This window comes from Thermobia domestica, chromosome 8 (genome assembly GCF_964235325.1).
Source record: "Thermobia domestica chromosome 8, izTheDome1.hap1.1, whole genome shotgun sequence".
In the NCBI taxonomy this organism is placed as follows: domain Eukaryota; kingdom Metazoa; phylum Arthropoda; class Insecta; order Zygentoma; family Lepismatidae; genus Thermobia; species Thermobia domestica.
The window spans coordinates 163,253,638-163,279,116 of NC_137461.1; the positions used below are offsets into that span (position 1 = coordinate 163,253,638).

Below are 25,479 nucleotides of genomic sequence, written 5' to 3' on the forward strand. Positions count from 1 at the left end.
TATTTTGTACCGTTCTGTTCGCCTACTTCCACGTTTTGAGCATCACCAGAAATGCGTCAAAATGGTCCATCAATGTGTGAGGAAATAGAGCCATTGTTCCGCCACTATCGAATTTGGAGGTCGTTTCTTTCGCATCGTATAGTGCCTTCTTTGTACTGTTTTGTGCTCCTATTTCCACTTTAGTGCGACAACGAAAATGGGTCAAAAGGGCCTACAAGTATAGCGGAATAACATAATGCTGTTCCGCCACCATCGAATGTCGAGGTCGTTTTCTTCACATTTTTAATGCATGATTTGTGTCGCTTTGTGCATCAGTGGGAGAGGGTCAAAATGGACCTTGAAAGGGGAATGAATATGTCTTTTTCTGCCATATTTGTAGGTAGTCTTTGACCCACTTTCGTTGGCCTACAAAACGTAAAAATATGCGCAGAAACGGTAAAAACATGCACTAAACAATGCGAAAAAGCGACCTTGAAATTCGATACTGGTGGGGAGTGGATCATTTTTCTTCCCACTTTGAATGCCCATTTTGACCCACTACCATTGATTCACAAAACGTGGAAATAGGCTTACAAAACGGTAGAAAACACGCACAAGATGATGTGAAGGAAACGACCTCGAAATCGTTCCTGACGGAACAGCATTAACATGTTCCGCCATATTTGTAGGATAACATTGACCCATTTCCGGTGACGCAGAAAACGAGGAAATAGGCGCACAAAACGACACAAAAAAATCCATGTAATTAAGCTAAATTTCCTTTAAGTTTGTAAGCTTAATTATATGGAAAATTTTATACATTTTTCCTTTACGTTGATTTGGGACTTTTAAATTTTATTCAGTTTTCCACTGAAAAGTATCTATAATTCAACAAGGAAATAATTATTAATTATAATTATTACCTATATAATTGAATTCATTGTAATTTGTTCCATAACAAACACTTTACCATTTCGTACTAGCTGTTATGTCCGTTCTTCGCATGGATCAGATAAAATAACGAATTGAACAACGGGAGAACAATTAAAAAACATTTCTAAAATTGGATATATTTTGTGTGAATATATATCCAACAACGTACATATGTTTTCATTGGGAAGGCCGATGGGGGCTGAAATTGAACGTATACACTATCGGGGGTGTCACTATACGTCTGAGCAACCCCAATAAATATGGATTCGACACAAATTCTACTACTTCTACGTGTCCCGGTGAACCACCCCTCAGACCCCCTTGGTTCGTATTGTGAAAAAATCTCCTCTGGCCCCCACCAACCTCCAACCAATACCGCGAAAACTATGAATGTGACACTAACATCTGCCATTTTCTACTACTTTTTACATATGCCGGTAAAAGTCCCTATAATCCTCTGGTTCCAATTTTAAAAAAAACAATGCCTCTGGCCCACAGCCGATGGGGGCTGTATTTGGAAGTCAACGCCTGTGGAAGTATCACCATTCATCTCAGCGACAGCGAAAACTATGGATTTGACACTAATATTGGTCACTTTCCATTATTTTTACATGTCTCGCAATTCTCCACTCCCGGTGACTCCCGGCCCGCATACAATGGTGGCTAAATTTGAAAATCATCGCTAATGAAAGTGAAAAAAAATGAAATCTTTGAGTTTTACGTCCCACGGTTATGCCGGTTAGGCTAAAGGAGACGGTGATGATGAATAATGAATGAATTGGTGGAATGAAGAAAGTGGGAGGAAACGGGAGGACCCCGAGAAAACCCACGCACTCGGTGCGCTAATGAAAGTATCACCATTGATCTCAGCCACCGCGAAAACTACGGATTTGACATCGGTCATTGTGGATTATTTTTACATGTCTCGTGATCCCCTTTATAATGCCCCTTTTCTTAGCTGATGGGGGCTAAATATGAAAGTAAACGCGGTCTTGAGTTTCACCATTGAGCTCAGCTATCCCGAAAACTATGGATTTGACATTAATATCGGTCATTTTCGATTATTTTTACATGTCTCGGAATTCCCCACTCTGGTGACCCAAGGCCCGCATACAACGGTGGATGAATTTGAAAGTCATCGCTAATGGTAGTGTCGCCATTGATATCAGCAACCGCGAAAACCATGGATTTGACACTAATATCGGTCATTTTGGATTACTTTACGTTTCGGTATCCCCCCCCCCCCGTTGACCCACGGCCCGCAGCCGAATACGGTGAATTTGGAAGTTAATGCGATCGGAGTTTCACCATTGATCTCAGCGATCGTGAAAACTATGAAATCGACACTGATATCGTTCTACTTTTACATGTCCCGGTAAACGCCCCCCTGAGACCCCTTGGTTCGAATTTTGTTGAAAACGCTTTGCCTTGGTGTGGGACCTTGACCAAGGTATCTTTGACCAAAATTTGGTAACTCTCGGTCGACTTTTCTGGTCCCCAGGCCGGTCCCGGTAAACGTCCCCTGGAGACCCCCTAGTAAGGAATTAAAAAAAATTCTTGTCTTGTTCTGGGGCCTAGACCAAGCTACCCGTGACCAAATTTTGAAAAGTTTCGGTCCACTCGTCTCGTCCACAGGCCGCACAAAGATAGACAGACAGACACACGAACAAACTCTATTTTATTTATGTTAGAAAGGTCAGATCCGCCGTTATTGTATTAGTCCGGTACTTGAGCGATTGATCGTAGAAATTCAAACTCCGATGAGTGATAATTTTATAGGCTTGTTTTATTACAAGTTTAAACTCTTTAGTCACTAGAGAAGAGGGCTTGAATCATGGGTCAGAGTTGATGACAATGGGTTTTGGTGGGTCTGTGGGTCACAGTGGGTAAGAGTGGTTTATGATGGGTGGTGGGTCAGAGTGGGTCACGGTGGGTCGTGGGTCACGACGGGTGGTGAGTCAATTGGTCGTGGCTAAAGTTTTCATTGCCCCACGCCCTCTCTGAACTACAGTGTTGAAAATTAATCAGTGAAAATCAATTGCAATTGATCAATCAATTGAAAGTAATTGCTGTGGAAATCAATTGCAATTGAATCAATTGCCAATTAATTTCAATTGCAATTGAATTACAGAATTCAATTGCAATTACTTTCCACTGCAATTACTTTCAATCAATTGATCAATTGCAATTGATTCTCCTTTTTCAATGGCCAACTGCAATTAACAATTAACCATTACTTATTTCAATTGTTAATTGCAATTAACAATTAAATTTACAGATTAATTGTTAATTGTTAATTCAATTGAAATTTGCCCAACACTGGTACCGAGGGGGGAAAGATTTTACTAAGGGCCGAACACTCAGAAAAAGTGACTGTAACTCTGAAAAAATCTTACGTACAAGGGCAAAAATGTTATTAAAGTTAGTCAAACTAGAAATGATACTTAGTAACATTTTTGCCCTTGTATTTAAGAATTTTAGTCAGGGTTACAGTTACAGTAATTTTTTCGAGTGTTCGGCACTTAGTAAAATCTTGCTTCGAGGGGTAAGGGTTTTTATATTCTCCTTCGATTACTGTCAAGCAAGCTTCATTGTCAAAATGGTCTAAACCAAGACATAAACCATGAAACTTAGACAAATGCCCTTCGCGGTACATCTATAGTGTTTTGGCACTTCGCTTTATCCAACGGATTGAGTGCATTACTGCTCGGAGCAGGACTGTCGTTTGAAAAGCGGAGTGAATACAATACATCCAAAGCTTTTACATTCCTTACGTAGCCTTACTTATGACATGGGTATGTCACCGTGTGTCTGTTGTGAAAACTATACATCACTCATCGCCGTCAGCTTCTTTATAGCTATTTGTTAACAAAGATTGGAAGAAAAAATTGAATTTGCTATTGTAACTGAAAGCAAAAAGATATTACAATTTCAAATTTTAAAGGGAAGCGTTAGTTAGCTGGTCCCCCATACATATTACAGACTCCAGGTTAGGTAAAATTAGGTTTGTTTGCTTTATACTGTAATTAGTAAACTAAATAAATTTACGATGTAGTGATTTGTATTTAGTAACAATTTGGCCCTTGTACTTGAAAATTAGAGAAATTTTAGGTTACTATATGGGGAACTCGTTTTCGTAACGCCTGCCATTTTAAATCTTAATTGGGATTGAGGATAGCCTGCTCCTTGCAGACGAGAAAGCAAAGGTCACTTGCCAGGTTTGTTTGCTTTGGCAATATTGAAATACAGTTATTTTAAGCAAAAATCACAACGATATACATGCTTTGACCTGTGAAATACCAAATGAACAGCGGGGAGCGGGCTATACACAAGCCCATAATGGATATGAGAAAATATTTTAAAAAATATTTACCTTTCTTTAGTTGATTTCGAAGAACTTGATGTCACTTCATTAGATTTCATGTAGAGTGTCCATAGCTTATCACCTTCTTTCATTGCTATAATTTTGTACTTTATGTGTATATTATTTTTAAACTTGTAAGCGTGTCTCTTTTTGCAATGTTCTGCCCATTTGTCCTGTCGATGCACCGTATTACACATGACCTCTAAGCATTTATATTTCAACGATCTTTTCAGTTTTCGAGGCATAATTAAATCAATCAAAATTCTAGATTACAACAAACAAAGCAAACAACACGTCTGCTGAAACATTCTCTCTCCACTGTAAGTCATAGAGATAAATACTATACAGAGTGCGTGCTGAGGTCGTTTTATTGATGTCATTTCACGCAGTATAAAATTATATGAGAGAACCGCAGTACCAGGCTATTTTAACCGATCTATTGTTCGGTTACGTTTACATTTATTTATTTATTATGGACGACATATAATATGTAACAATATTCTGTTACTACTTGATGTATGATGAATGATCATATTTTCTATAGTTTTCTATGTGTGTGAATGTGTGATTACATTTTCCAGGATGTGCGAAAAACGAACAACTGCCTAGCTGGCTTCACTCTGTACAATACATGGAGCTGAATATATAGAATACTACTGGAGCGACCTCTCACGGAAAGTCTCTATTGTACACAGTGATGCCACTTTTGAGCTGGTTTTCAGTTTACCACAGGCCCTGGAAAATGTAATCGCACAAACAGAAAACTATACAAAATATTATCATTAATTCATTTATTATACATCATGTAGCAATTGAACAGCATTACTTATTAAGTGTCGTACATGGTATAAATAAGAAATAAATAAATGCTCCCAGCAGAATATGGGTAAATTACCTACACAAAGCGATAAACCGACCAGCCCATCCTTTCATATAGCAACTTGCGCGGTACTTCATTCATAGAGTTTCTAAGCAGGGGGTAGGGGGATTCATTCTCGAGATTTAAAAAAAAATCGCATCGTGTTCCAATGTTATTCTGACGACAGCAAAATTACTTATTCGACATTAGAGTAAAATTCTTCCCCAATTTTTTTATTCCCCCCAATTTTTTTCTCGATGGCACAACTTGCGCCATTCATCCCTCCTGTGGATGGTCCTTCTCTCTTAAAACGAACCAACCTTTCCTTTCATACGGCTACTTGCGCGGTACTTCATTCATCGAGTATCGAAGCAGAGGGTAGGGGGTTCATCCCGGAAAATGTTTGAAAATTAGCTTCTCAAAATCGTGTTTTAATGCTATTCCGACAGTAAAATTGCTAGTTTGAAAGTAGAGTAAAATCCCCCCCAAAATGTTTCTCAATGGCGCAGCTTGCGCCATACATCCCCCCTGTGGGCGGCCCTGCCGACAGTAGTTGACGGAATAATAAAAACAAAAAATATATGTATATGGAAAAGGAGTTCTATTAGCATTTGATTCAACAGAAAAACGAACGCCGACTCATTTTATAGTCCTAACAAACCAATATATGTTGATAGTAAAGTAGTTTACATTAATCAAGCTCTTGAGCCTTCAGAATTTCATATCACGCCCCCCTCCCCCCGTTACGAAATCCTGGCTAAACAAACCAATATATTTTCCAGTAAAATAGTTTAGAATGATCGAGCCCCTGGTGTGATGATCACAGTATTTCATGTCACGGACTCCCCCCTTCACGAAATCCTGGCTACATGCCTATCTCTACTCATTTATTAGAAATCTTGGTTACAATTCTTATGAATAAGTTCCTGTTACGATCACTCAGTATCGTCTGTGAAGTTACAACATAATTTATGACCCAAGTGAACGAAACCATTATATTTAGCTGTTAAAATTTACATAATAATAATAATAATAATAATAATAATAATAATAATAATAATACGGTTCATGATAATTTTACAGTAATAATGGTTGCAGAGCTAATATATATATATATATATATATATATATATATATATATATATATATATATATATATATATATATATATTAATACACAATAACACACTGAGCAAGGTTATGTGATAATATGTAAAAAAAACAATTGTGTATTAGTACAAAATGGAAACAAGGCCTGATAGAATATATATATATATATGGTGCTTCAAGGATATTTGTCAGTTCGAAATTATATTTTCTCTTTATGGTCAATGAATTCAGTATTCCTTATTCCATGTGGGATGAACTCAATTTTCATTTAATTACAAACGAGCCATACCTCGAACTTTAATTCTTTGAAGTTAACGTATAAGTTTCGCCTGTGACAGCTGCGCAAAGTTTGAAGCAAAGGATCTGAAAGAAACATTATACAGTACATTAGTCAAACAACTTTTAACTATAATAGACACTGATATACCATAGAATTCCGTAAAACTCATTATTATTTCATACAACTAATTACAATTATACTGATACTTCTGTTTCTGAAATAAGTAGTCCACACTAGATTTTGGACAAAACAAAGAAATTGAAACTGTAAGTTTCGTTGGTTACAAACGAGTCTTATTGGTATATCAATCAGTTAGAGCTTAATTGTAATTTATTTTATTAATAATAGGTTTCAGATACAGCACTAGGCCACTGAAACATTTTAACAATTTGTAACATAACAATAGAATGACAATTTGAAATCAAGATGGTACAGTACAATGGCAACATTACAAAGATAGTTTATTTATAGATGATCTGAAGAAATGTCTACAGTTTTCATTTGAAAAAACGTCTACAGTTTTTGGTAACTGATTATACGTGCTAAAAATTCGGTTTAGAAGGGACCTTCGGACAATATTAACTCTCGCAGCTCGAGTGTAAAAGAGATCACTAGACCGTGTTGTTCTAGCGGGTACGCGGAAATTGACCTGACTTAATAACTGTTCACATGATATATAGCCATTTACAATTTTATGCAAAAATATTAGGTCAGAAATTTTGTTTCTCACTAGGGGAGGTTTGATATTGAGAAATGTTAAAACGTCATTTTTTGGAAGTGTTCGGAGGTGAGGTACTCGGTAGGATACAATGGCTAAAAAAATTAATTACAGAATATAATTTTTTTCAGATGAGTAGGGCGGGCTATAGACCAGATAGGAGAACAGTACTCAATAGTGGGAACAACATATGACTTATAGAAAGGCTGTTAAACTTTGCTAGCGGTAGGACGTGTTGTCCGGTGCAGTGTTTGTTCGCAGTTTGACGTGCTTAGCTTTACCACTACGTGTGTTTATTTGTGTAAATGACTATATATTGTAAAATATTACGATATCTCAGCTCGTTAGAAAAAATACCATCAAATGTGTATTTGACAAGGAAAAACGTACTAATCGCCCGTCACCCATCGCTATTCATAAATGGATCCCAAGTTTATTTAAAGAGGACTGCGCTCCAACTTCACTCTGATGAATAAGCTGTGTTTGTGACTTTTAATACTGATGCCATTTTTGAAAAAGTGTTAAGTAAGCTCGAACCTATGGTATCGTCATCCGCAAAAAAAAGTTCGCATATACTGTAACTTCCACATTTTCATTAATAACTCAGTTTTCTTAATATATTATCGCTTCTTTGTGCTTTCCTTAACAAAGCAGTGTAGTAATGAATAATTATTTATGATTTTTGTGAAAAAATAAAGCAAAATAAGAAAATTATAAGCAAAAAACTGTGATTGTTATGAAACTTTAGTCTGTCAGATAATTACGCGAAGAATATCCCGAGGGAAATTCACTCCATACAGTGCACAGGTATTAGGAGCACTCACAAATACGTAAAATTGAAGGAACAGAAAATAATGTATTTTTGAGATGAACATACAATTCACACTTCACGTGAAATTCCAATATGGGAAATCAATCATTATCTTCAGTTGAAATTACTGAAAAAAAAAAAAAACAGAAAATGGCTATTTAAAACTCCAAGTGTAAACCTGCACTTGGAGCGAGTCTATTTCTAATATCAGAACGCGTTATTTCGTAATATGCCTTCGTGGCCAAGCGGGTTTAGCAATGCTGTTGAAATTCTAGAACCGAAGGGTGGCAGTTCGAGCCTGAGTGCGGAACGCTTTTTTTTTCAATATAGTGAAATATTTTTTAAAATGTCTAGTTTGAAGTGCTTAAAAACACAAGACCATATGAACAATCACTTTTCAAAGCTCAGTCACATTTATTCACTATGTTCATCAATTAGGCTATATACGAAGACACTAAAATGTGGAACGTTAACGATCCTTATTAGCGTTAATACCACATCCGTTATAATGAGAACAGATTTGTGATCTGAATACCAACCTTAAACCATACGTCCAAAATGAAAATTATTCATGTTCTTGATACCTATTGCAACACTCAGTATTGCAATATAGAGTGTGTAATATAGAGAGTGAGAGTGCGAAAGAGAGATAAAATACTGTATACAGGGTGCGGAAAAATCCCCGGAACGGTCCAATATCTCGCGAAGTATAAATATCACCAAAACAAAAATAACACATGTTAAATAGTTTTAAAGAAGCTATCCAATGATAGAAAACACAATCACCTATCCCTACCTCCTTGGGGACTACGGGGGATAACTTTAAAATTTTAAATGGGAACCCCTATTTCTTATTTCATATGTGGATTCTCCAGAAAAAGTGATAGTGATTTGATCAAAAATTGAAAACAGTGTGTGCGAAGATGAAGTTACATGGAATACAATATCGATAATTGTTTTGCAAAGTAGCTTTATGAAGTAGTTCTTAGTAGTAGGGTTATTTACAACAAAAATAAGCCATTTTTGTCACCATTTGTATTTTCTTGCAAATTAATAAATATGGACAAATGCATTATTTTATGGAAATTAAAATGTATGAATTCGTTATGTGGGTAAAAAAATCACATGAAAATTTTACTCTGCGTGGAAATCGAACTCATGACCTTTCATGCCGCAGTCCCGTACGCTAACCGCATGGCCCAGAGCTCGACACTGAGAGGCCACATTTTCATAAAGATTTGCCGCCTCCATTTTTTATGTGTCGATTCAAGTGCTATCCGTGAAGGCACTGTTTTCAATTTTGGGTCAAATCACTGTTACTTATTCTGAAGAATCCAAATGTGCAACAAAATATGGGGATTTCCATTTAAAATTTTAAAGTTAACCCCCGTGTGGGAATGGAGGGTTGCGTTTGGTATCATTGGATAGATTTTTTAAAACTGTTTAACATGTGTTATTTTTGTTTTGCTGATCTGTATATTTCGCGAGATATTGGACCGTTCCGGGACTTTCCCCGCACCCTGTATAGGCTTGTATTTTTAATTAAAACAGTTAGTGTAAATCATAATCTGGATTTTTATAAAGTAAATGAAACAATCATATAGAAAATGTATACAGTTTAAAATTGAATTAAATTGCAATTCCAGAATCTGTAACATTATACATTTCTTATTTATTTACATCGAATGTTAACTTATTGTATAGTTTATTGCATGAGTATCAGCTGATATGTAACACAAAATTATCTATAAATTTAATTTAAATAGGAAATGATATAGTTGCTATAAGAACAAGTTTATGAAAATGAACTGTATAATAATGGTTGTATTTGAAACAGAGTTTGCGTAATGGAGTAAATATTTACACCGCCAGCTTTGCAATACTGTGTGGTTTAAATTGTCAATCTCATCAATTTTACTTATTTCGCTTGAATGTTTAGGAATTTAGTGTAGCATTATGAAACATTCAACAACTGATCTAGTAGTGAAACATATTTAATAAGATTACCGCACATTACGGTAGATTCCGAGATCGCTCCCAGCTTTGCGAGCACTTGATAATATCTTATTATTATTTCAGATAAAATATTATGTGGAAGAGCTAAATTAAATTAGAAAATGAAATGAAATATTTAACATCCCACTATTACGCCCTTTAGGCGGGAATGTCCTAGATTGCTGGTCCTCACATAGAGGAGAATTTCGATTAGTAACCAGTTTGGTTCTTTTCTTTATCAAATCTCAATACACAATTCATATAGTAATGTCGAGCAAGGGATAGCGAGTGAAGGCAGGTTAACCAGGTTGATTGCTTTCTTCATCACCACTCAATTGGTATACGGACCAGTGTTCTAGAATCCTGCTATTTTAGGCTAAGGGAGAAGATAATTAAAGTAAGAAAAATGATATAAGAATTGGTGGAATGAGAAAGTGGAAGGAAAAGGAAATGCTTTGAGAAAAGTCACGGACATAATGTTGTCCACCACAAGCTTACTTGAACAGAATAAAACCAGAGACCGCATGCACCAAAGGTAAGCGCTCTACCAGTGAACCATCGCGCCCCATAAATTAAATAAGAAAGATAAGTAGTAGACATTTTAGAATTGAATATTGTATGTAAGAAACTTATTGTCCATAAAGATTCTTTCTCTTCAAGCTTTTGTAATTGATGTTGCAAATTGTCCGATGCTTTGCAATGCGGGTCAAAGGAATAAATGCATTTTGTCGGGATAGTATCGTCTGCCCCTTGCTGCTATTGGTGGTATAAAAGTAGTGTTGAGTTGATTTTTAGTTTCTTGTTCCTTTTGTTATGTGAATATAGACTAGACCAAAATTTTTTACTGGTGTTCATTTCAGGATCACTCGGTAGCATGTTTTTAGTGGAGGAATGTTACGTGAATATAGATTACACCAAGTCACAAATATTTTGACAAAGATATACATTTTTATTACACAAATAGTTTCTGCTTTTCCTTTTACTGCAAATGTTTGTTTCTAATAGTGATTTTTATTCTTATTGTATCCGTGAATACACATTCAAGACTTTTTTTTTTTTAAATAAGTTGTTTAATAAGGCACTGAAAAGTGTTGGATTTTGTAACACACTAACACTTAAAAACATAATACTGAGTGATCCTGAAATGGACACCAACAATTAATTTTGGTCTAGTCTATATTCACGTAACACTTTCAACAGCGAGGCTATATGAAACGTGGGCTTACTAATTAACGTGGAAAAAAATAAAAAAAGTCTAGTAGCTAGCGCGAGTGTTTTTAGTTCTTGTAGTCTCGGGTTCGATTCCCGGTAAGGGTCGATTCAGGTTAAATTTTCAGGGGAGTTTATGGGAAAAACGTTAAAAAATATAATTGCAAAAGTCTGATGCCAGTGTTTTGTAAGCTATTGACAAAATAATAGAAAGACAGGAAAGAAATTCTCTTGAGAACTGAAAGTGAACAATGTTTTCGCATTTATGCTTAATTTGCTACTAGCGTGACACATTAAATTGAATATAATATAAATATTAGACACAAAATTCGCTACTTCACGGTTGATAACATGTTAATGCTAGGTATTGTTAAACATTAAACGTAACACCTCAATTTTATATCAATAAATAACTTAAATAAATAAATAACAAGACAGAACAATACCATTAACCTATATTTGCATAGTATATAAATTAAAAACACGTTGTTTATCATAACGAAAAATGGCTGAACCTTTTGAAATGAATTTTATTAACATAGTTAACACCTACCTCGGACTGGGTTGTTGTCACGCCATTTTTATTGAAATGCGTATCCAAACAGAAAAGAGGGGGTTAAAATGTATGCCAAAAATAGAATCTCTCACGTTTGTGAGATGAAATATGATACATAAATTCCTTATTTAAAACGAGTGTGCACGTGTCCGACCGTGTTTAGAAATTTCGGTACTAAATGGAGAAGAGGGGCAATTTGTATCGTTTTTGCTCAATATTTAAGAATGATGACATCGAGATTGTGTCTTGTCTTCACAGCAAAACGGATGAAGCACTTGAAATTATCTTTTAAATATACGGTATTTAGCATTTGGTCCAGTCGGATTCATTAACACATATGTCGTAAGAGGAACAGATGGATATAAACACCTTATTTTAAAATATGTGAGCCCATCTTCCGTTGTCCTTAAAAATCCACTTTTGAGGGGGAAATGGGGCAAGTTCCAAATAAGGCGGTCAATATGTAAAAGTGACGTCGTGTTTGTCTGTCCGATCATCACGGGAAATCAAATCAGCCGTTTGAAATAAATATTTCAATACATTTAGTACTTGGAAGAAAATGGTTAGCTGACGTTCACTAGAAACTTGACAAAACTTCGATACAAATTAGAGGATAGTCAGCTATGCCTAAATCTAATATTGTAGGTGGAAGTGAAAACGACGAACGAATTAACAGCGGATTAAAATTTAGCATTATAAGTCATTGAAAAACAGAATGTGATGCGCGAAAACGAGAAAAAAAGAAAAGGAAAAACGTAACGTTGCCGACGACAACACACTGGATGGTGCTTATTGAAAGACCCATAAACGCTATTCATTAGCTCATTCTTCACGGTTTGGATTGCAAGAAATAAAACTATTTCTTCGTGCTAATACGCCTCTCAAAACGAAATGTTATATTTCTGCAAAATTTGTTTTTCTCACATGACTGGATAATTTTTTAAAAAATTATATTGTGCTGAAGAAAACAAAACCATATGACAAGCTATATTTGATCTGAAGACCCCATGATCTTTACTACATGTTGTTATTCATTACATCAGCGAGACGTTGTTTGCAATGACACTGATACATTGAGTGGTTTGTTCGAGAAAGTTGCTTGTCTCGATTTTGTTTACTCTTTAGGTTTTTCGTAGAATACATGAAAAAGAAATACATTTTTCGCTTAGATATCCAGGAATCCTGTTTTAACTAATCAGAAAACAGCAATCTACTGGTGAAATGATATGGGGTAATGTGTAGCATTTTGTTTTCACGCCATCGATAGCAGCAAGGGGCACATGAATTACATAAAAAGGGAGTGTGTTGTTATGAACTACTAATATCTTTTTCAAAAAATCTACGTGTTACTTCGTAGCTCATGGGATAAGTGAGAGATTACAATACACAAGTTCGCACGATCGAGTCTTGTCCACTGCTATTATGTTTTTTTTTTCATTTTCATTGTTTAACGGTGAAAGTGACGTAGATACATTTTCATTGGCATTCAAAAAAAAAAGAAGAATGGAAGGGAATACGTAGCCCTGAAAAGGGCTGTTTATATATAAGTGTCTAATAGGAGGTCCAATGACCTTCTACATCGATGACTGCCTGGAGCCTTCTGGGCATGCTTTCGGTAAGTCTGCGGAGAAAGCGCTCACTACGGGAGACTTCCTCCCAGCTGTTTTCAACGATTTCCCATAGTTGATTTTTTGTGGATGGAGGCGGGTTAGGCCAGTTCTCCTTCATCACCCTTTTGACCTCTGCCCATACTGTCTCAATTATATTCATATCGGCTCCACGCGGTGGCCAATCTAGGACCTCTAAATCAGCCTGCTGCGAGAGCCAATTCTGAACTAATTGACACATATGAACCGGAGACCTGTCGTGCTGAAACTGGATTACTCCATCGGGGTAGATAAAACGCACAAATGGCAACATAACATCCCGAAGGATATGTAAATATTGCTCACCTGTAAGACGCCCCTCTACCCTATGGAGTACTCCAAGACACTGTGATGTCATGAAACCCCAAGCAGATACAGATACGCGTCCACAGTGACGTTTGTGGAAAACGTATCTGGGATCATGCCTGGAGCCTCTCGGACGATACACGACTACTGGGCCATTATTTGAGGAAGAAAATGTGCATTCGTCTGTGAAGACAACATGTCTCCAATCACGGTTCACATTTTCTTCCGCAAACTGAAGCCGTCGTCTTATATGCTCTTCCGAGAGGAATTCTTTCACCGCAGCACGACGGGCGTGAAGATTAGCTTCCCTAAGACGCCGTACAACAGTATCTCGAGAGCCTGGAAAAACTGATGCGTGCCGAAGTTGTCTGGCGGTCATGTTGGGATTAAGTCGCGCAGCAGCAACAAGCTGGGCATCCTGCTCAGGTGTTGTCACACGACGCCTACCACTACCTCGGCGCCGCATAGTTTCTCCAGTCTCTCGAAAACGCTTTATCCACTTCTGTGCTGTTCTTGGTAAAACTCCACACCTTTCAGCGGCTTGTGCAGCACAATAACCTTCTTGCACTAAAGCAAGAACACGCTCTTTTCTATTCTCAGCCATTTCTGACTTCTACCCTTTTCACGAGTTGCACGTTGAATGAGCACCTCTTTTAGTTGAAGCTATTAAACGACATGCGCAGTTGGTTACTCCAAGAGCTAGTAAGATCGTAGTTTTTATTTGCTAAGAGGCAGAAAACACGTTATTTCGATATATGTTGTTTGACTACAAGGGAGCACTTCACAACTGATTACTGAGTGATAAGATCTGTGGTATTCTGTTCAACTTTCCTTTAGGCAATTTTAAACGTAATAGACAATATTTGTCTGACCTTGTCAGTGCCTGAGGCAGAAGACAAAATCAATGAAAATGTTTTCAACATAACATTTTCGATTTATGTTTATCTCCTATCCGTTTTTGTTACGATTGCCTCCTTTAGAAATATCAGCTCTTTTTTTTTTGGCCCCTATAAGGAAATGCTATTGCGGTTTTCCAACGTTCAATATTTTTGGCAAAATTAACACTTTCAAATAAAGCTAAACAAGCATATGTTTCACAGACAAAACAATATGTAAAGTTCTACTTTCCAGTTAGGCAACATTCCTTCAAAAAATTGCACCTATAGTTTGCATCTCAAGTAATAGGGTAAATGTGCCAGTAGTCGACCATTTAAGGAGATTTTCAACTAAAAGTATAAAATAATCATTTTTACTAATAACTTTTACTGCATATGTCATTAGAAAGAACAGTGTTTAAATTTTACGTTTGTGTAGCTCGCATAGGAAATCTTTTATACATAATTACACAGGAAAAAGAAAACAACAGAAACCCTGAAAAAAACAGTAGTCGGCCTATGAAAACCAAAGGTCAGCCATTACTTTAACCAGTACTCAGCCACACTATAGAATTGACTTTTTTAATGGAATTTTAGAGATCAATTCCTCAGTAGCAAATTAAGGGACAAATATATTGCACTCAGAGTTCCTACAAAGAAAAACTACGTGGAAAACAGGCCCGCAACTAGAGGGAGCTAGGGGGCCTGGCCCTCCTAAACTTTTCGTGGCCCTTCCAGACCTCAACACAAAAAACACAATTTAGATATGTGTAAGAGATTTTTAATGACTTGCCCCCCCTACCATATCTATGCCCCCCCTAAACCTCTGTGGCTAGAAGCAGGCCTGGTGGAAAATATATTGCGATACAGGAAAAAAGACTTCTTGTATGATATTTACCATAAACTAAGAAAAATGTGCCTCGGCCTAGACTAGCCTATTTAAAACTAATATATAGGCCTATTTATATTTACATTTATATTTACATTGATATTTATATTTAGCTATGACATTAACCCTTTAATATGAAGTTCATTAAGCACATTCAGGACACATAAGCACTTGTTTAGCAGGTTCCTCGTACGATAATACACTGAGGCACGTGCAGTTTAAGTGGTACCAGTGATCACAAAAGTGACACCCAATATATTTAAGTGTATCGTTCTCAATATCACTTATGAATTCTTCTTCAGGCCTTAGACGACATTTCAACAACTTCTTGCGTCTCGTCTTTTTAACTACTAGTGCTACTTGGCTTGACAGTCCTTTTCTTTTTGTTTGACTTAAAATTTTTCCTTTCTTTTGTATTCTCTCCCTTTTTCATTTTAGACGTTCCTCTTCTAGTTTTCTTTTCTTTTCATTCTTTACCATCTGATAATTTCTCCATGCTTGGGAGGATACTGCACTTTGAACTTTTTCTCTGGGCACATGTTTGGTAGTTTTGTTTTTGATTGGAGCTAGCCAGAAAAGATGCTAATCAAAGCCAGATGATATGGAAGTATTTTACGAAGGTTTTCTTTGAATTTCTTCTGAGATCATATGGAGTTATTTCTGGCTCTACTGACTGTAGAAACAGAAGCAGACCTTTCACCTTGCGTCGCTTCAGTACAAGATGCCATAACGGATATGTTGTTTTCCTGGTTTGAGTCAGACGTAACGTCTATTTCTGATATCGAAGATATATTTGTAGGCTCTAGACGGCCAATTGCTAAAATTTGGTATGTTCCAGGACTAAGATATCGAGCATTTCACTAGCAAGTATCTACTGATAGCAGATCGATCCTCTTCGGACAGAACAATAGCCTTATATGTGTTTATTAGTGTTGAATAAGAAGACTCTTTGGATAGAGTATGCTCAACGCACCTGATTGCAAAAACATCTGACACTGAGTCTATTCCAGTAGATGTCTTTGGACTGGTTGAAAGAAACGCTAAATCATGCGTTCTTAAACTGTTAGACATATTTTCCTCATGCTCATAGTGAGTTAGAATGTAAATATTTATGATTATTCTGTATTGTTTCGGCAATCAAGCAACTCTAGGAACAGAGCAGATAAGAACAGATAATAATAATAATAATAATAATAATAATAATAATAATAATAATAATAATAATAATAATAATAATAATAATAATAATAATAATAGTTGAAGAGCAATTGCAGCCTTGGAATTAAAAACGTGCAGAAACGCGACATTGTGCGCAGTAATTTAAAAAAATAAATCAATTAGATATGGATAACCCTTACTTCCTCATAGCTACCTTAGATTAAAAGACTAAGCTATGATCAGGGTCAAGGGCGTCGATCCTGCTAGGGCCGGGGGGCCCGGGCCCCCAAAGCTTATGTAGGGCGTATGCTTAGGGTAAAATAAATACTCATTACCTGTCCTTTTTAAATTTTAGAGAAATAATTCAGACCAGCCATAAATCCTTAACCTTTTTCCCTCAGTTCTAGAAAAATACAAGAATTGAAATGGTTACAATACCAGACTGATATTAAAGTACGGGACAAAAATAAACGACCAATATCGTCATAAGTTTTAATGGCATTTTCGATCGTTTAATTTTGTCCCGTACTTTATAACTGTATTATACTTGTATGATGCAATTAGTGACATCATAACAGTTACTTTTTCATTAAATCGTTAGAAAAGTCTTCTACGTATTAGTTAAGTGTCTTAGTTGTATGTCATGTGTCATTTAAATTGAATGAATGATAAGTGGATGACTACTGGAGTATATGTATCCAGTAGTCGTCCGTTGAAAGTAATGGGGGGCTGACCATTGGAAATTGAAGTGAAGAGTCATTTCCAGTAGTCAGCCCCCCTTATTTCTACGCAATATCTTGTTTTGTATCATAAACCACGAATTTTTGATAAGCTACGATACATTCATGCATAGAAGAAAGCAATAACTCGTACTATTTTACAATAATATAATTTTAACTTAACTTTGAAGTAAAGCTTCTTCCTTATTTTTTTATTAACAAAATGCGCACTTTGCTCACTTGCATCAGCAGACCTCAAATGATAATCTTTCTTTTCTGCCACGAGGAGTCACACCAGGCCAGAACAAATGAGGTTGAATACTGGAGCTCTGATTTAAGTTGTAGTTGATTATTTGTTTGATAACAAGCTACTGTATGTTTATTTAATATGCTTTTTACTGAAAAATGGCTGACTACTGGAGACGGCTGACTTTAGGCACACTTACCCTCCTAACTAACTAATTAATTCTATGGCCTATGGAACCCGGAGGTTCAATGCCGCATTCACAAAAGCTCTCCACTGACTTCTATCCTTAGCTAACTGGATCCAGTTTCTACTTTGTATTCCTATTTCAGCGAGATCCATCTTAATATTGTCCTCCCATCTGCGCCTAGGTCTTCCTAATTATAAGCTGAAGTAATATGTAACATAATAATAATAATAATAATAATAATAATAATAATAATAATAATAATAATAATAATAATAATAATAATAATAATATCTTAGTATCAAACTTTAAGCGATTTTTATATGATGCATATATTCATGAAAATAGTCACTACTTGTTATGTACTCATTTGGTGTTCCCCTAGGAATTGAAATCAGGATCTCTGGCTGTGCAGTCCAGTATGCTAACTGTATGACCACAGAGCACGGATCTGACAAAAAACATTTTCATAACGTTTTGCTACCCCTCCTTTTCCCGTATCGATTAAAGTGCCATCCGTGAAGGAATTGTTTTCAATTCTGGGTGAAATCAGTCACTTTTTTCTGGAGAATCGAAATGTCCAATAAGAAATGGGGGTCCCACTTTAAAATTTTAAAGTTACCCCTACCGCCAAAGAGAATGGGGATAGCGGATTTTGTTTGGTATAATTGAACTATACATATAAAGCAGAAACATATATTCTCATTTTTGGGCGTGTGTTTTCAATTTGATATTAACTTAGAAATCTATTTGAACTTTGGTAGTGCTAGCATTTCCATAGCGCCATCTTCGTATACAAACAGATGATGAATAAAAGTGACAGAGGTTTGAAAGCTGACAGTTTATCTGATTTTGTTTTTATAACCAATTCAAATGTTAAAAATGTAACGTTGTATTTAGAAAAAATAAAATATCCTTATATTGAAAGAAAACCGGACTGGGAACCGAACCGTCAATCATTACTGTAATTTCAAGCGCCTCGCTAAACCCACTTATTTTCTTCTTAATTTACGTCGCGAAAGGCGGCCCCGAAGTTCACTTACCAAAGTCTACTTTCCCCTTATCAGTACTTTCTGTATATTTCCTACTCGGTTATACACGTTTTACAGTAACCTTGAATGATAGGGACACAAACACACACACGTCGAGAACATTTAAAATTCCAAAAGTTCTCCCACCGAGAATCAAACCCGGACACACATGCTAGCCACTAGACCACACAGCCAAGTTATAAAGCCAGCGCGTTTTAATAATTCTACTGGAAATGCACGAGATATGCACTTGTAATACATTGAGTGATTTATTCGAGAGAGGCAAAGCACTTTACTTTGAATTCATTTCTTGGTTTCGTTCCTACTATGTTTATTCTTTGTATTTTTCGTACACTACTTGAAAAAGCAAATACATTTTTCGCTACGGTGTCCAGAAATACTATTTTAACTGATCATAAAACAGAAATCTTTCGGTGAAATAATATGGGGTAATGTGTGCTATTCTAGTTTCATACCGAGTTCCTTCGTAGCTAAGCGGTTAGCATATGCACCTTTGACGTAAGAGACCCGGTTCGATTCCCGGTGTGAGCTCATGTAGTTCGGATTTCACGCTAATCAGTAGGTAAACGTCTCATATAGCCTCGATGCTGAAAGGGATGTTAAAATCAACTCAACATTATTTTATACCATCAATTGAAGCAAAAGGTAGACGATACTATCCTGTTAAAAACATGCATTTATTTCTTTGGCACATATTACAAAGCATCGGACAATTTGTGACACTTCAAGAAAAAGATGCTTTATGAATATTAAGTCGCTTCAAGCATTCAAATCGCTTTGTAAAAATCCAGATTATGAATTGCAATAACTTTTTACGTTGTAATTAAAATTACAGCATATATTGTTTTCTATCTCTCTCACATACTTTCTCTCTCTCTCTCTTTCTTTCTCTATATATACACACCTGTATATTACAATAGGTATCAGAACATGAATAATTTTCATTTTGGACGTGTGATTTAAGGTTGGTATTCAAATCAGAAAGTTGTTCCCATTATAACAATGTTAACGTTCCTCATTTTAGCGTCTTCGTATAAAATGATGACAGGGTGAACAAATGTAACAGGCTTTGAAACGTGATAGTTCATCTGATTTTTTTTTTCAAGCACTTCAAAGCAGAACTTTATATTTAAAGAAATGTTTCCATATGTTGAAAAAAATCAAAACTGCCAGGAGGCAGATTCGAACTGCCGCCCTCCGATGCTAGACTTTCAAGAACACTACTAAACACGTTTGACCACCGAGACAATTCATAAAAGAATATGTTGTAATAATGCTCATATAGCGCTCCAAGCGCACGTTCACACCTGAAGTTTTAAATAGTCATTTTCTCCCTATATCAGTAATTTCAACTGAAGATATTGACTGATTTTGCATATTGGAACTGTGCATGAAGTGTGAATTGCATATTAAACGCAGAAATACGTAGTTGACTCTTCAGTTCATGTTTCTGTTCAATAGCTTCACATGTTAGTGAGTGTTTCCTAATACCTGTGTCATTTTCCCTCTTTTTTCCCACGGGATATTCTTCGTGTAATTATTTGACACACTAAGGTTTCATAAGATTAAAGGTTTTTTTGCTTATAATTTTCTTATTTTGCTTTATTTTTCTCTAAAATAATAAATAATTATGCATTATTACACTGCTTTGTTAAGGAAAGCACAAAGAAGCGATAATATAGTCAGAAAAGCGAGTTATTAATGAAAATGTGGAAGTTACAGTATATGCGAACTTTTTTTTTGCGGATGAGGATACCATTTAAACATAGTGACGGTAGTACCTCTTTTGTCAAACTTGTCAACGCAATGGAAAATATTACCAGGATAAGAGCCTTTAATTTACCTATTCAACTAGATAATAACGTTATTGTGCAAATTCTGACTGAATATGGAAGAGTGAAAAATATAACCAATGAAACATGGTCTCCAAATTATCCCCTTGCAGTGTCCAGTGGAATACGAACTGTGAACATTGTCCTTAAAAAAACGTTTACTCTTTAACGGCTTTCGAGGCCAGCCTGTAATGTGTTTTTTTCTGTCGATCATTAACTCGCCGACTTAGTGACTGTGATAAGAAAAGAAGACAAGAACTGAATGGCCCTCATACGTGTCAAACGTCTGACACTCGATTTACCGAGTTTTCCCCCCACTCCGCCCCGCGTCTAGCGCACCGCCACTGCCTTTACAAATGTCATCCCTCGGCACTATTCCAAAAAAACCTTGTAAACAACATGTGCAATTACAAACAGTTCAGAATTAGTAACTGACACATCTACTACGATTGCTGCTCATACGGATGACAACTCTGATTCCACATCTGGCCTTATCAACAATGCAGCTGAAGAAACACATATACCTAGTGTTAATGTTAATGACCTTGAAAGTGTTGCTAATATCGATACTCCGTCTGGTCCCTCTGGTAAACAGCCTGTTGGTACTGAGGGCTCCCTCCAAGCTATGAAACAAAAACCTGCTATGGAATTCATTACACCTACTTCAGATACAGACGGTAGTGACCTTTACCTGGAAAGTGAAACAACAGACATTCCTGATACAACAAGGGAATTACGTTCACGAAAGAAACGTGGTCGCGTGGTTCTTATTCACAACCTGTGAATGTCATAACAACTCGAAAGAAGAAAAGGCGTGGTGCTTCAATAGCTGAATGTTTACGTCACGACGATACTGCATCAGGTGTGCTCACTGATCTTCAAGATTTGTAAACACTTTTTTCGCTTTTTTGTTGTCAGTGTGACTATATTGGCGTTCTCGCCTTCTGTTTATAGTAATACGTTGATATGTTCCAATCTTACATTTGCTTTTTTGTTTTCTTACTTATAACACTGTACATTACACGTATTGTTTCCCTCAATGTAAACCGTATGCAAAATAGTGTTAAAAAAGAATTGTTTAAAAATTTGTTTATGATTATGACGCAGATTTTATGTCTTCAGGAAATAATCTCCGATGAACACTGTTCCATCTCTGGTTATAAGAGTCATGTTAATATTGGTGTACATGGTTTTGGAACTGCTATGTTAGTGAAAGAAGGAATACAAATTGATTCCCTTAAAATGTTGGTGGATGGCAGAGAGATAGCGTTGTATTGGAAAAATACTGTAATTGTCAATATATATGGGAATTCGGGGCATCAAGGGAAGACGGGTAGAGAGACCTTATATTCTGAAGATTTGTTGTATTTGCTTTCTGAACCCTTTAATAACATTATGCTCATCGGCGATTTTAATTGTGTACTTCGAGCTAATGATTGTTTCGGGACACCATCATATAGTCCTGCACTACAATTTTTTGTTTCTCAATATAGGCTGGTTGACACTGCTATCTACTGTAAAAGGATCATATCTTTACTTACGTGCGCAGTAATGCGGCGTCCAGAATTGACCGTTGCTATTGTAAATCAGACTTGGTTAAATTGATTGTTAAATATTATCTGTTTAGCCCCGTTTACTGATCATTTGGGTCTAGTTCTTGAATTTAATATTGGTACGCCGTACTGTGTCTGGGGACGATCCTACTGGAAAATGTCCCCCTTGGTCTAAATGAACCTTATTTTCTTAACCAGTTTCATCGGCACTGGTCAGTCTGGCTTCAACACCGCCACAGGTATACCACAAGCCTCAAATGGTGGGAGCAATATGTGAAACCCAAAATCAAATGGTTATATATCGATCACTTTCGAGATAGGAATGCCAATAGTAACCATATGATGCAATTTTATATGAAATGTTTACAATCTGTTAGTGGTTTATCGGCTACTTCCCCCAATATTGTACCGAGGTATGGCAGAGGGATAGCATTGTATTGGAAAAGGTAAAATTTTACATTTGCAGAGCTCAGTATTATAAAGGTAAAATTTTACATTTGCAGAGAGAATGTACTGAAAAGTTTCGTTATTATTGTAAAGATAACACTGTGGTAGAAAACGAGCGTAACGTAAAAATCGAGCTTTAATTTCAAAATTAACCTCTAATACTCATCAAGTACTAACTAATCCGAGTGAAATTAGAGCTCACATTCATAATACATACCAAGAGTTGTATAATGTATCACAGAACAAGGCTCCTGTTTGGCAATTTACGCCTCTGCCAGGTTATACAGTGACATCTGATTATGACGACATGTTAATGCAACCATATACCAAAAATGAGATCCATGATGTAATACTCAGTTTTCAGCTTTATAAAACTCCTGGAATTGATGGATTAGTAGCAGAATTTTATCAAAAGATGTTTCCTATTATAGCAGATGAGTTTACTACTATTGTCAATGAAATATTGCATCATGGTGTAATTAGTGAATCCTTTGCTACAGGTGTCATTATATTAATACCAAAGTTACCAAATCCTACTTGCCTTAAGCATTATAGAGAGTTAACTATGTTAAATGTTGACTATAAAATAGTTGCAAAATGCTTTTTCAATAGGTTAAAAACAGTGCTCTCAAGCATTCTACACCCAATGCAAGCAGGATTTCTAGAAGGTAATAAACTTCTTGATGTATTGATGGATCTTCGCGATGCAGTGGCATATTTTGATTACAACAAATGTAAAGGTGGCCTTCTATCTATAGATTTAAGGACAGCATTTGATTTGGTTGGCATTTATATCAAATAATGGAAAAAATTGGATTTCATCCTGCTGTAATTAATCAAGTGAAAATTTTGTATATGTTTGCGAGATCTAAAATTCAGGTGAATGGTTATTTAACACCTTTTGCAACAATCAATAGATCTATTAGACAGGGGTGTCCGCTTTCTATGGCTCTTTTTAATATTTACATTTCACCACTGATTTGTGAATTACATGCTATGCAAATAGGTATTTCCTTTGCTGATCTCCACCTTACAGTGCGTTCCTATGCTGATGACCTTTGTTTTAGTACGAGATGAAGCTCAACTTAATCAAGTTATTCATTTCATACAAAATATTGGACAATCTAGTGGAGCATGCATAAATTTTCAGAAAACAAAATTGCTTGCATTTGGTACTTGGGATTTTCAGATGATTACTTTTCCTATTCTCCATGTTGATAGGATAAAAATTTTAGATCTCTATTTTTATTGCACGGTCGAACAAATGATTTTAGAAAATTGGGCTCTAGCCCTCCAGAAGGTGAAAGGTTTATGTCAATCGTGGAAATTTCGTGGCCACTGTCTTGAACAAAGAATTTGGATTGTTAATATATATATTACATCTCACCTTTGTTATTGAAGTCCTGTTTTACCGTTGCCAAATCGAATTGCCCGCTCTATGCAAGCTACAGTTTATTGGTTTGTTTGGAGAGGTAACATTTTTAAAACACCCATGTATGTTCTCACTCAATTTAAAAATGCTGGAGGTATCAACATGGTGGATATATATTGCAAAAGCACTGTTTTATATTTGATTAATTGGATGTACAAGTTACAATTAAATAACCCAGTTTTGCTAAAATCTGGGGTCTCTATTGGGTACAGGCCACGGCGGTCCCTCCTCCTCTTAATATGTCGATTCTTTCAAACACTGTAAAATATTTGTATGATGTACTCTTGAATTCTAGTTACATGGTTCTAGACATGGCAATTTGAAATATTATCTTTAAACAACGACGATCACAAAAATAATATTAAATTTCGACAATTCGAAAAATCATTCCAGTAGTCAGGTATTCCAAATAAACTATTCGGCGAAAGGTAAAAATCTGTTTAACCTACGCCTACTTTTGGTTTCTCTAACTCAGGAGTAATTCTGTACGGCCCTATTTCCCAAAACATCATGAACGTGAAATCACAAGTGAGTAAGTGGTTTCTAATCATAGTTTTACTTTTAGAACACATCACATTAACACATGAACTTGGCTTTCCAACACTGCAGATGGCAACATTGCACAAAATTTTGCTCTGTCTTTTGCACTTTAATTTACTGAACTGCTTAATTTAAATTTTATTAGCATCAAATTTCGCACGTTTTAATTTTTCAATTATTATGGCAACACTGCGCCGAGATTTAGATCGATTATTATGCTTTGAATTATAACACTGATTCATATTAGAAGACTGATTCACTAACTTTTGACTTGTACTACAATCTTCACGATGTTTTCTTTTCTTTCGAAAACTTTTAACACACTTCACTAGCATTTTTGGAAATTTTAATGGATCACTAATTTGAATTTTATTTTAAATGGTCTTTCTGATGCATCTGTATGTTTGGGATTTCCCGTTGTAATGACACAATTAACATACAGTTTCTCATCAACAAGCATCTTCGACCTACATTTCATTTCGCATTTATATTTACTTTTGATTCTTTCCAATGCGTGTGGTTTACTCACTAACCTAACGGATGTTTTCTGAAAAAGTTTACAATTCTTACTATTTTCAAATGATCCGCAGTCTGCATCTGATGTAACAACTGATTCAATACTTAATGATCTACTATGATCGCTAGATTTAAAGTTACTATCATTCGTGCAAGAACTTTCGGAAGGCAATTCAGAGACGTACGCAGAACTATTTTTACGTGCACCATAGTCTATCATCACACTACGGCGGTATTCAAATCTACTCTTAAGATTGGAACGCAGAACC

General features: G+C 36.0%; 2 protein-coding genes across 2 annotated transcripts in view; one reads left to right on the forward strand and one right to left on the reverse strand.

Annotated features, from left to right (window-relative positions):
• Positions 1 to 25,479, reverse strand: part of LOC145693329 (protein 60A-like) — a 484,174-nt gene that overhangs the window by 97,903 nt on the left and 360,792 nt on the right. The window contains exon 5 of the mRNA XM_081769218.1: positions 6,535 to 6,608. Coding sequence (XP_081625344.1) covers positions 6,535 to 6,608 — 74 coding nt within the window. The remainder of the gene's footprint in view (positions 1 to 6,534; positions 6,609 to 25,479) is intronic.
• LOC145693331 (uncharacterized) overlaps positions 1 to 25,479 on the forward strand; it is a 193,553-nt gene that overhangs the window by 65,930 nt on the left and 102,144 nt on the right. The gene's annotated exons all lie outside the window — the stretch shown is intronic.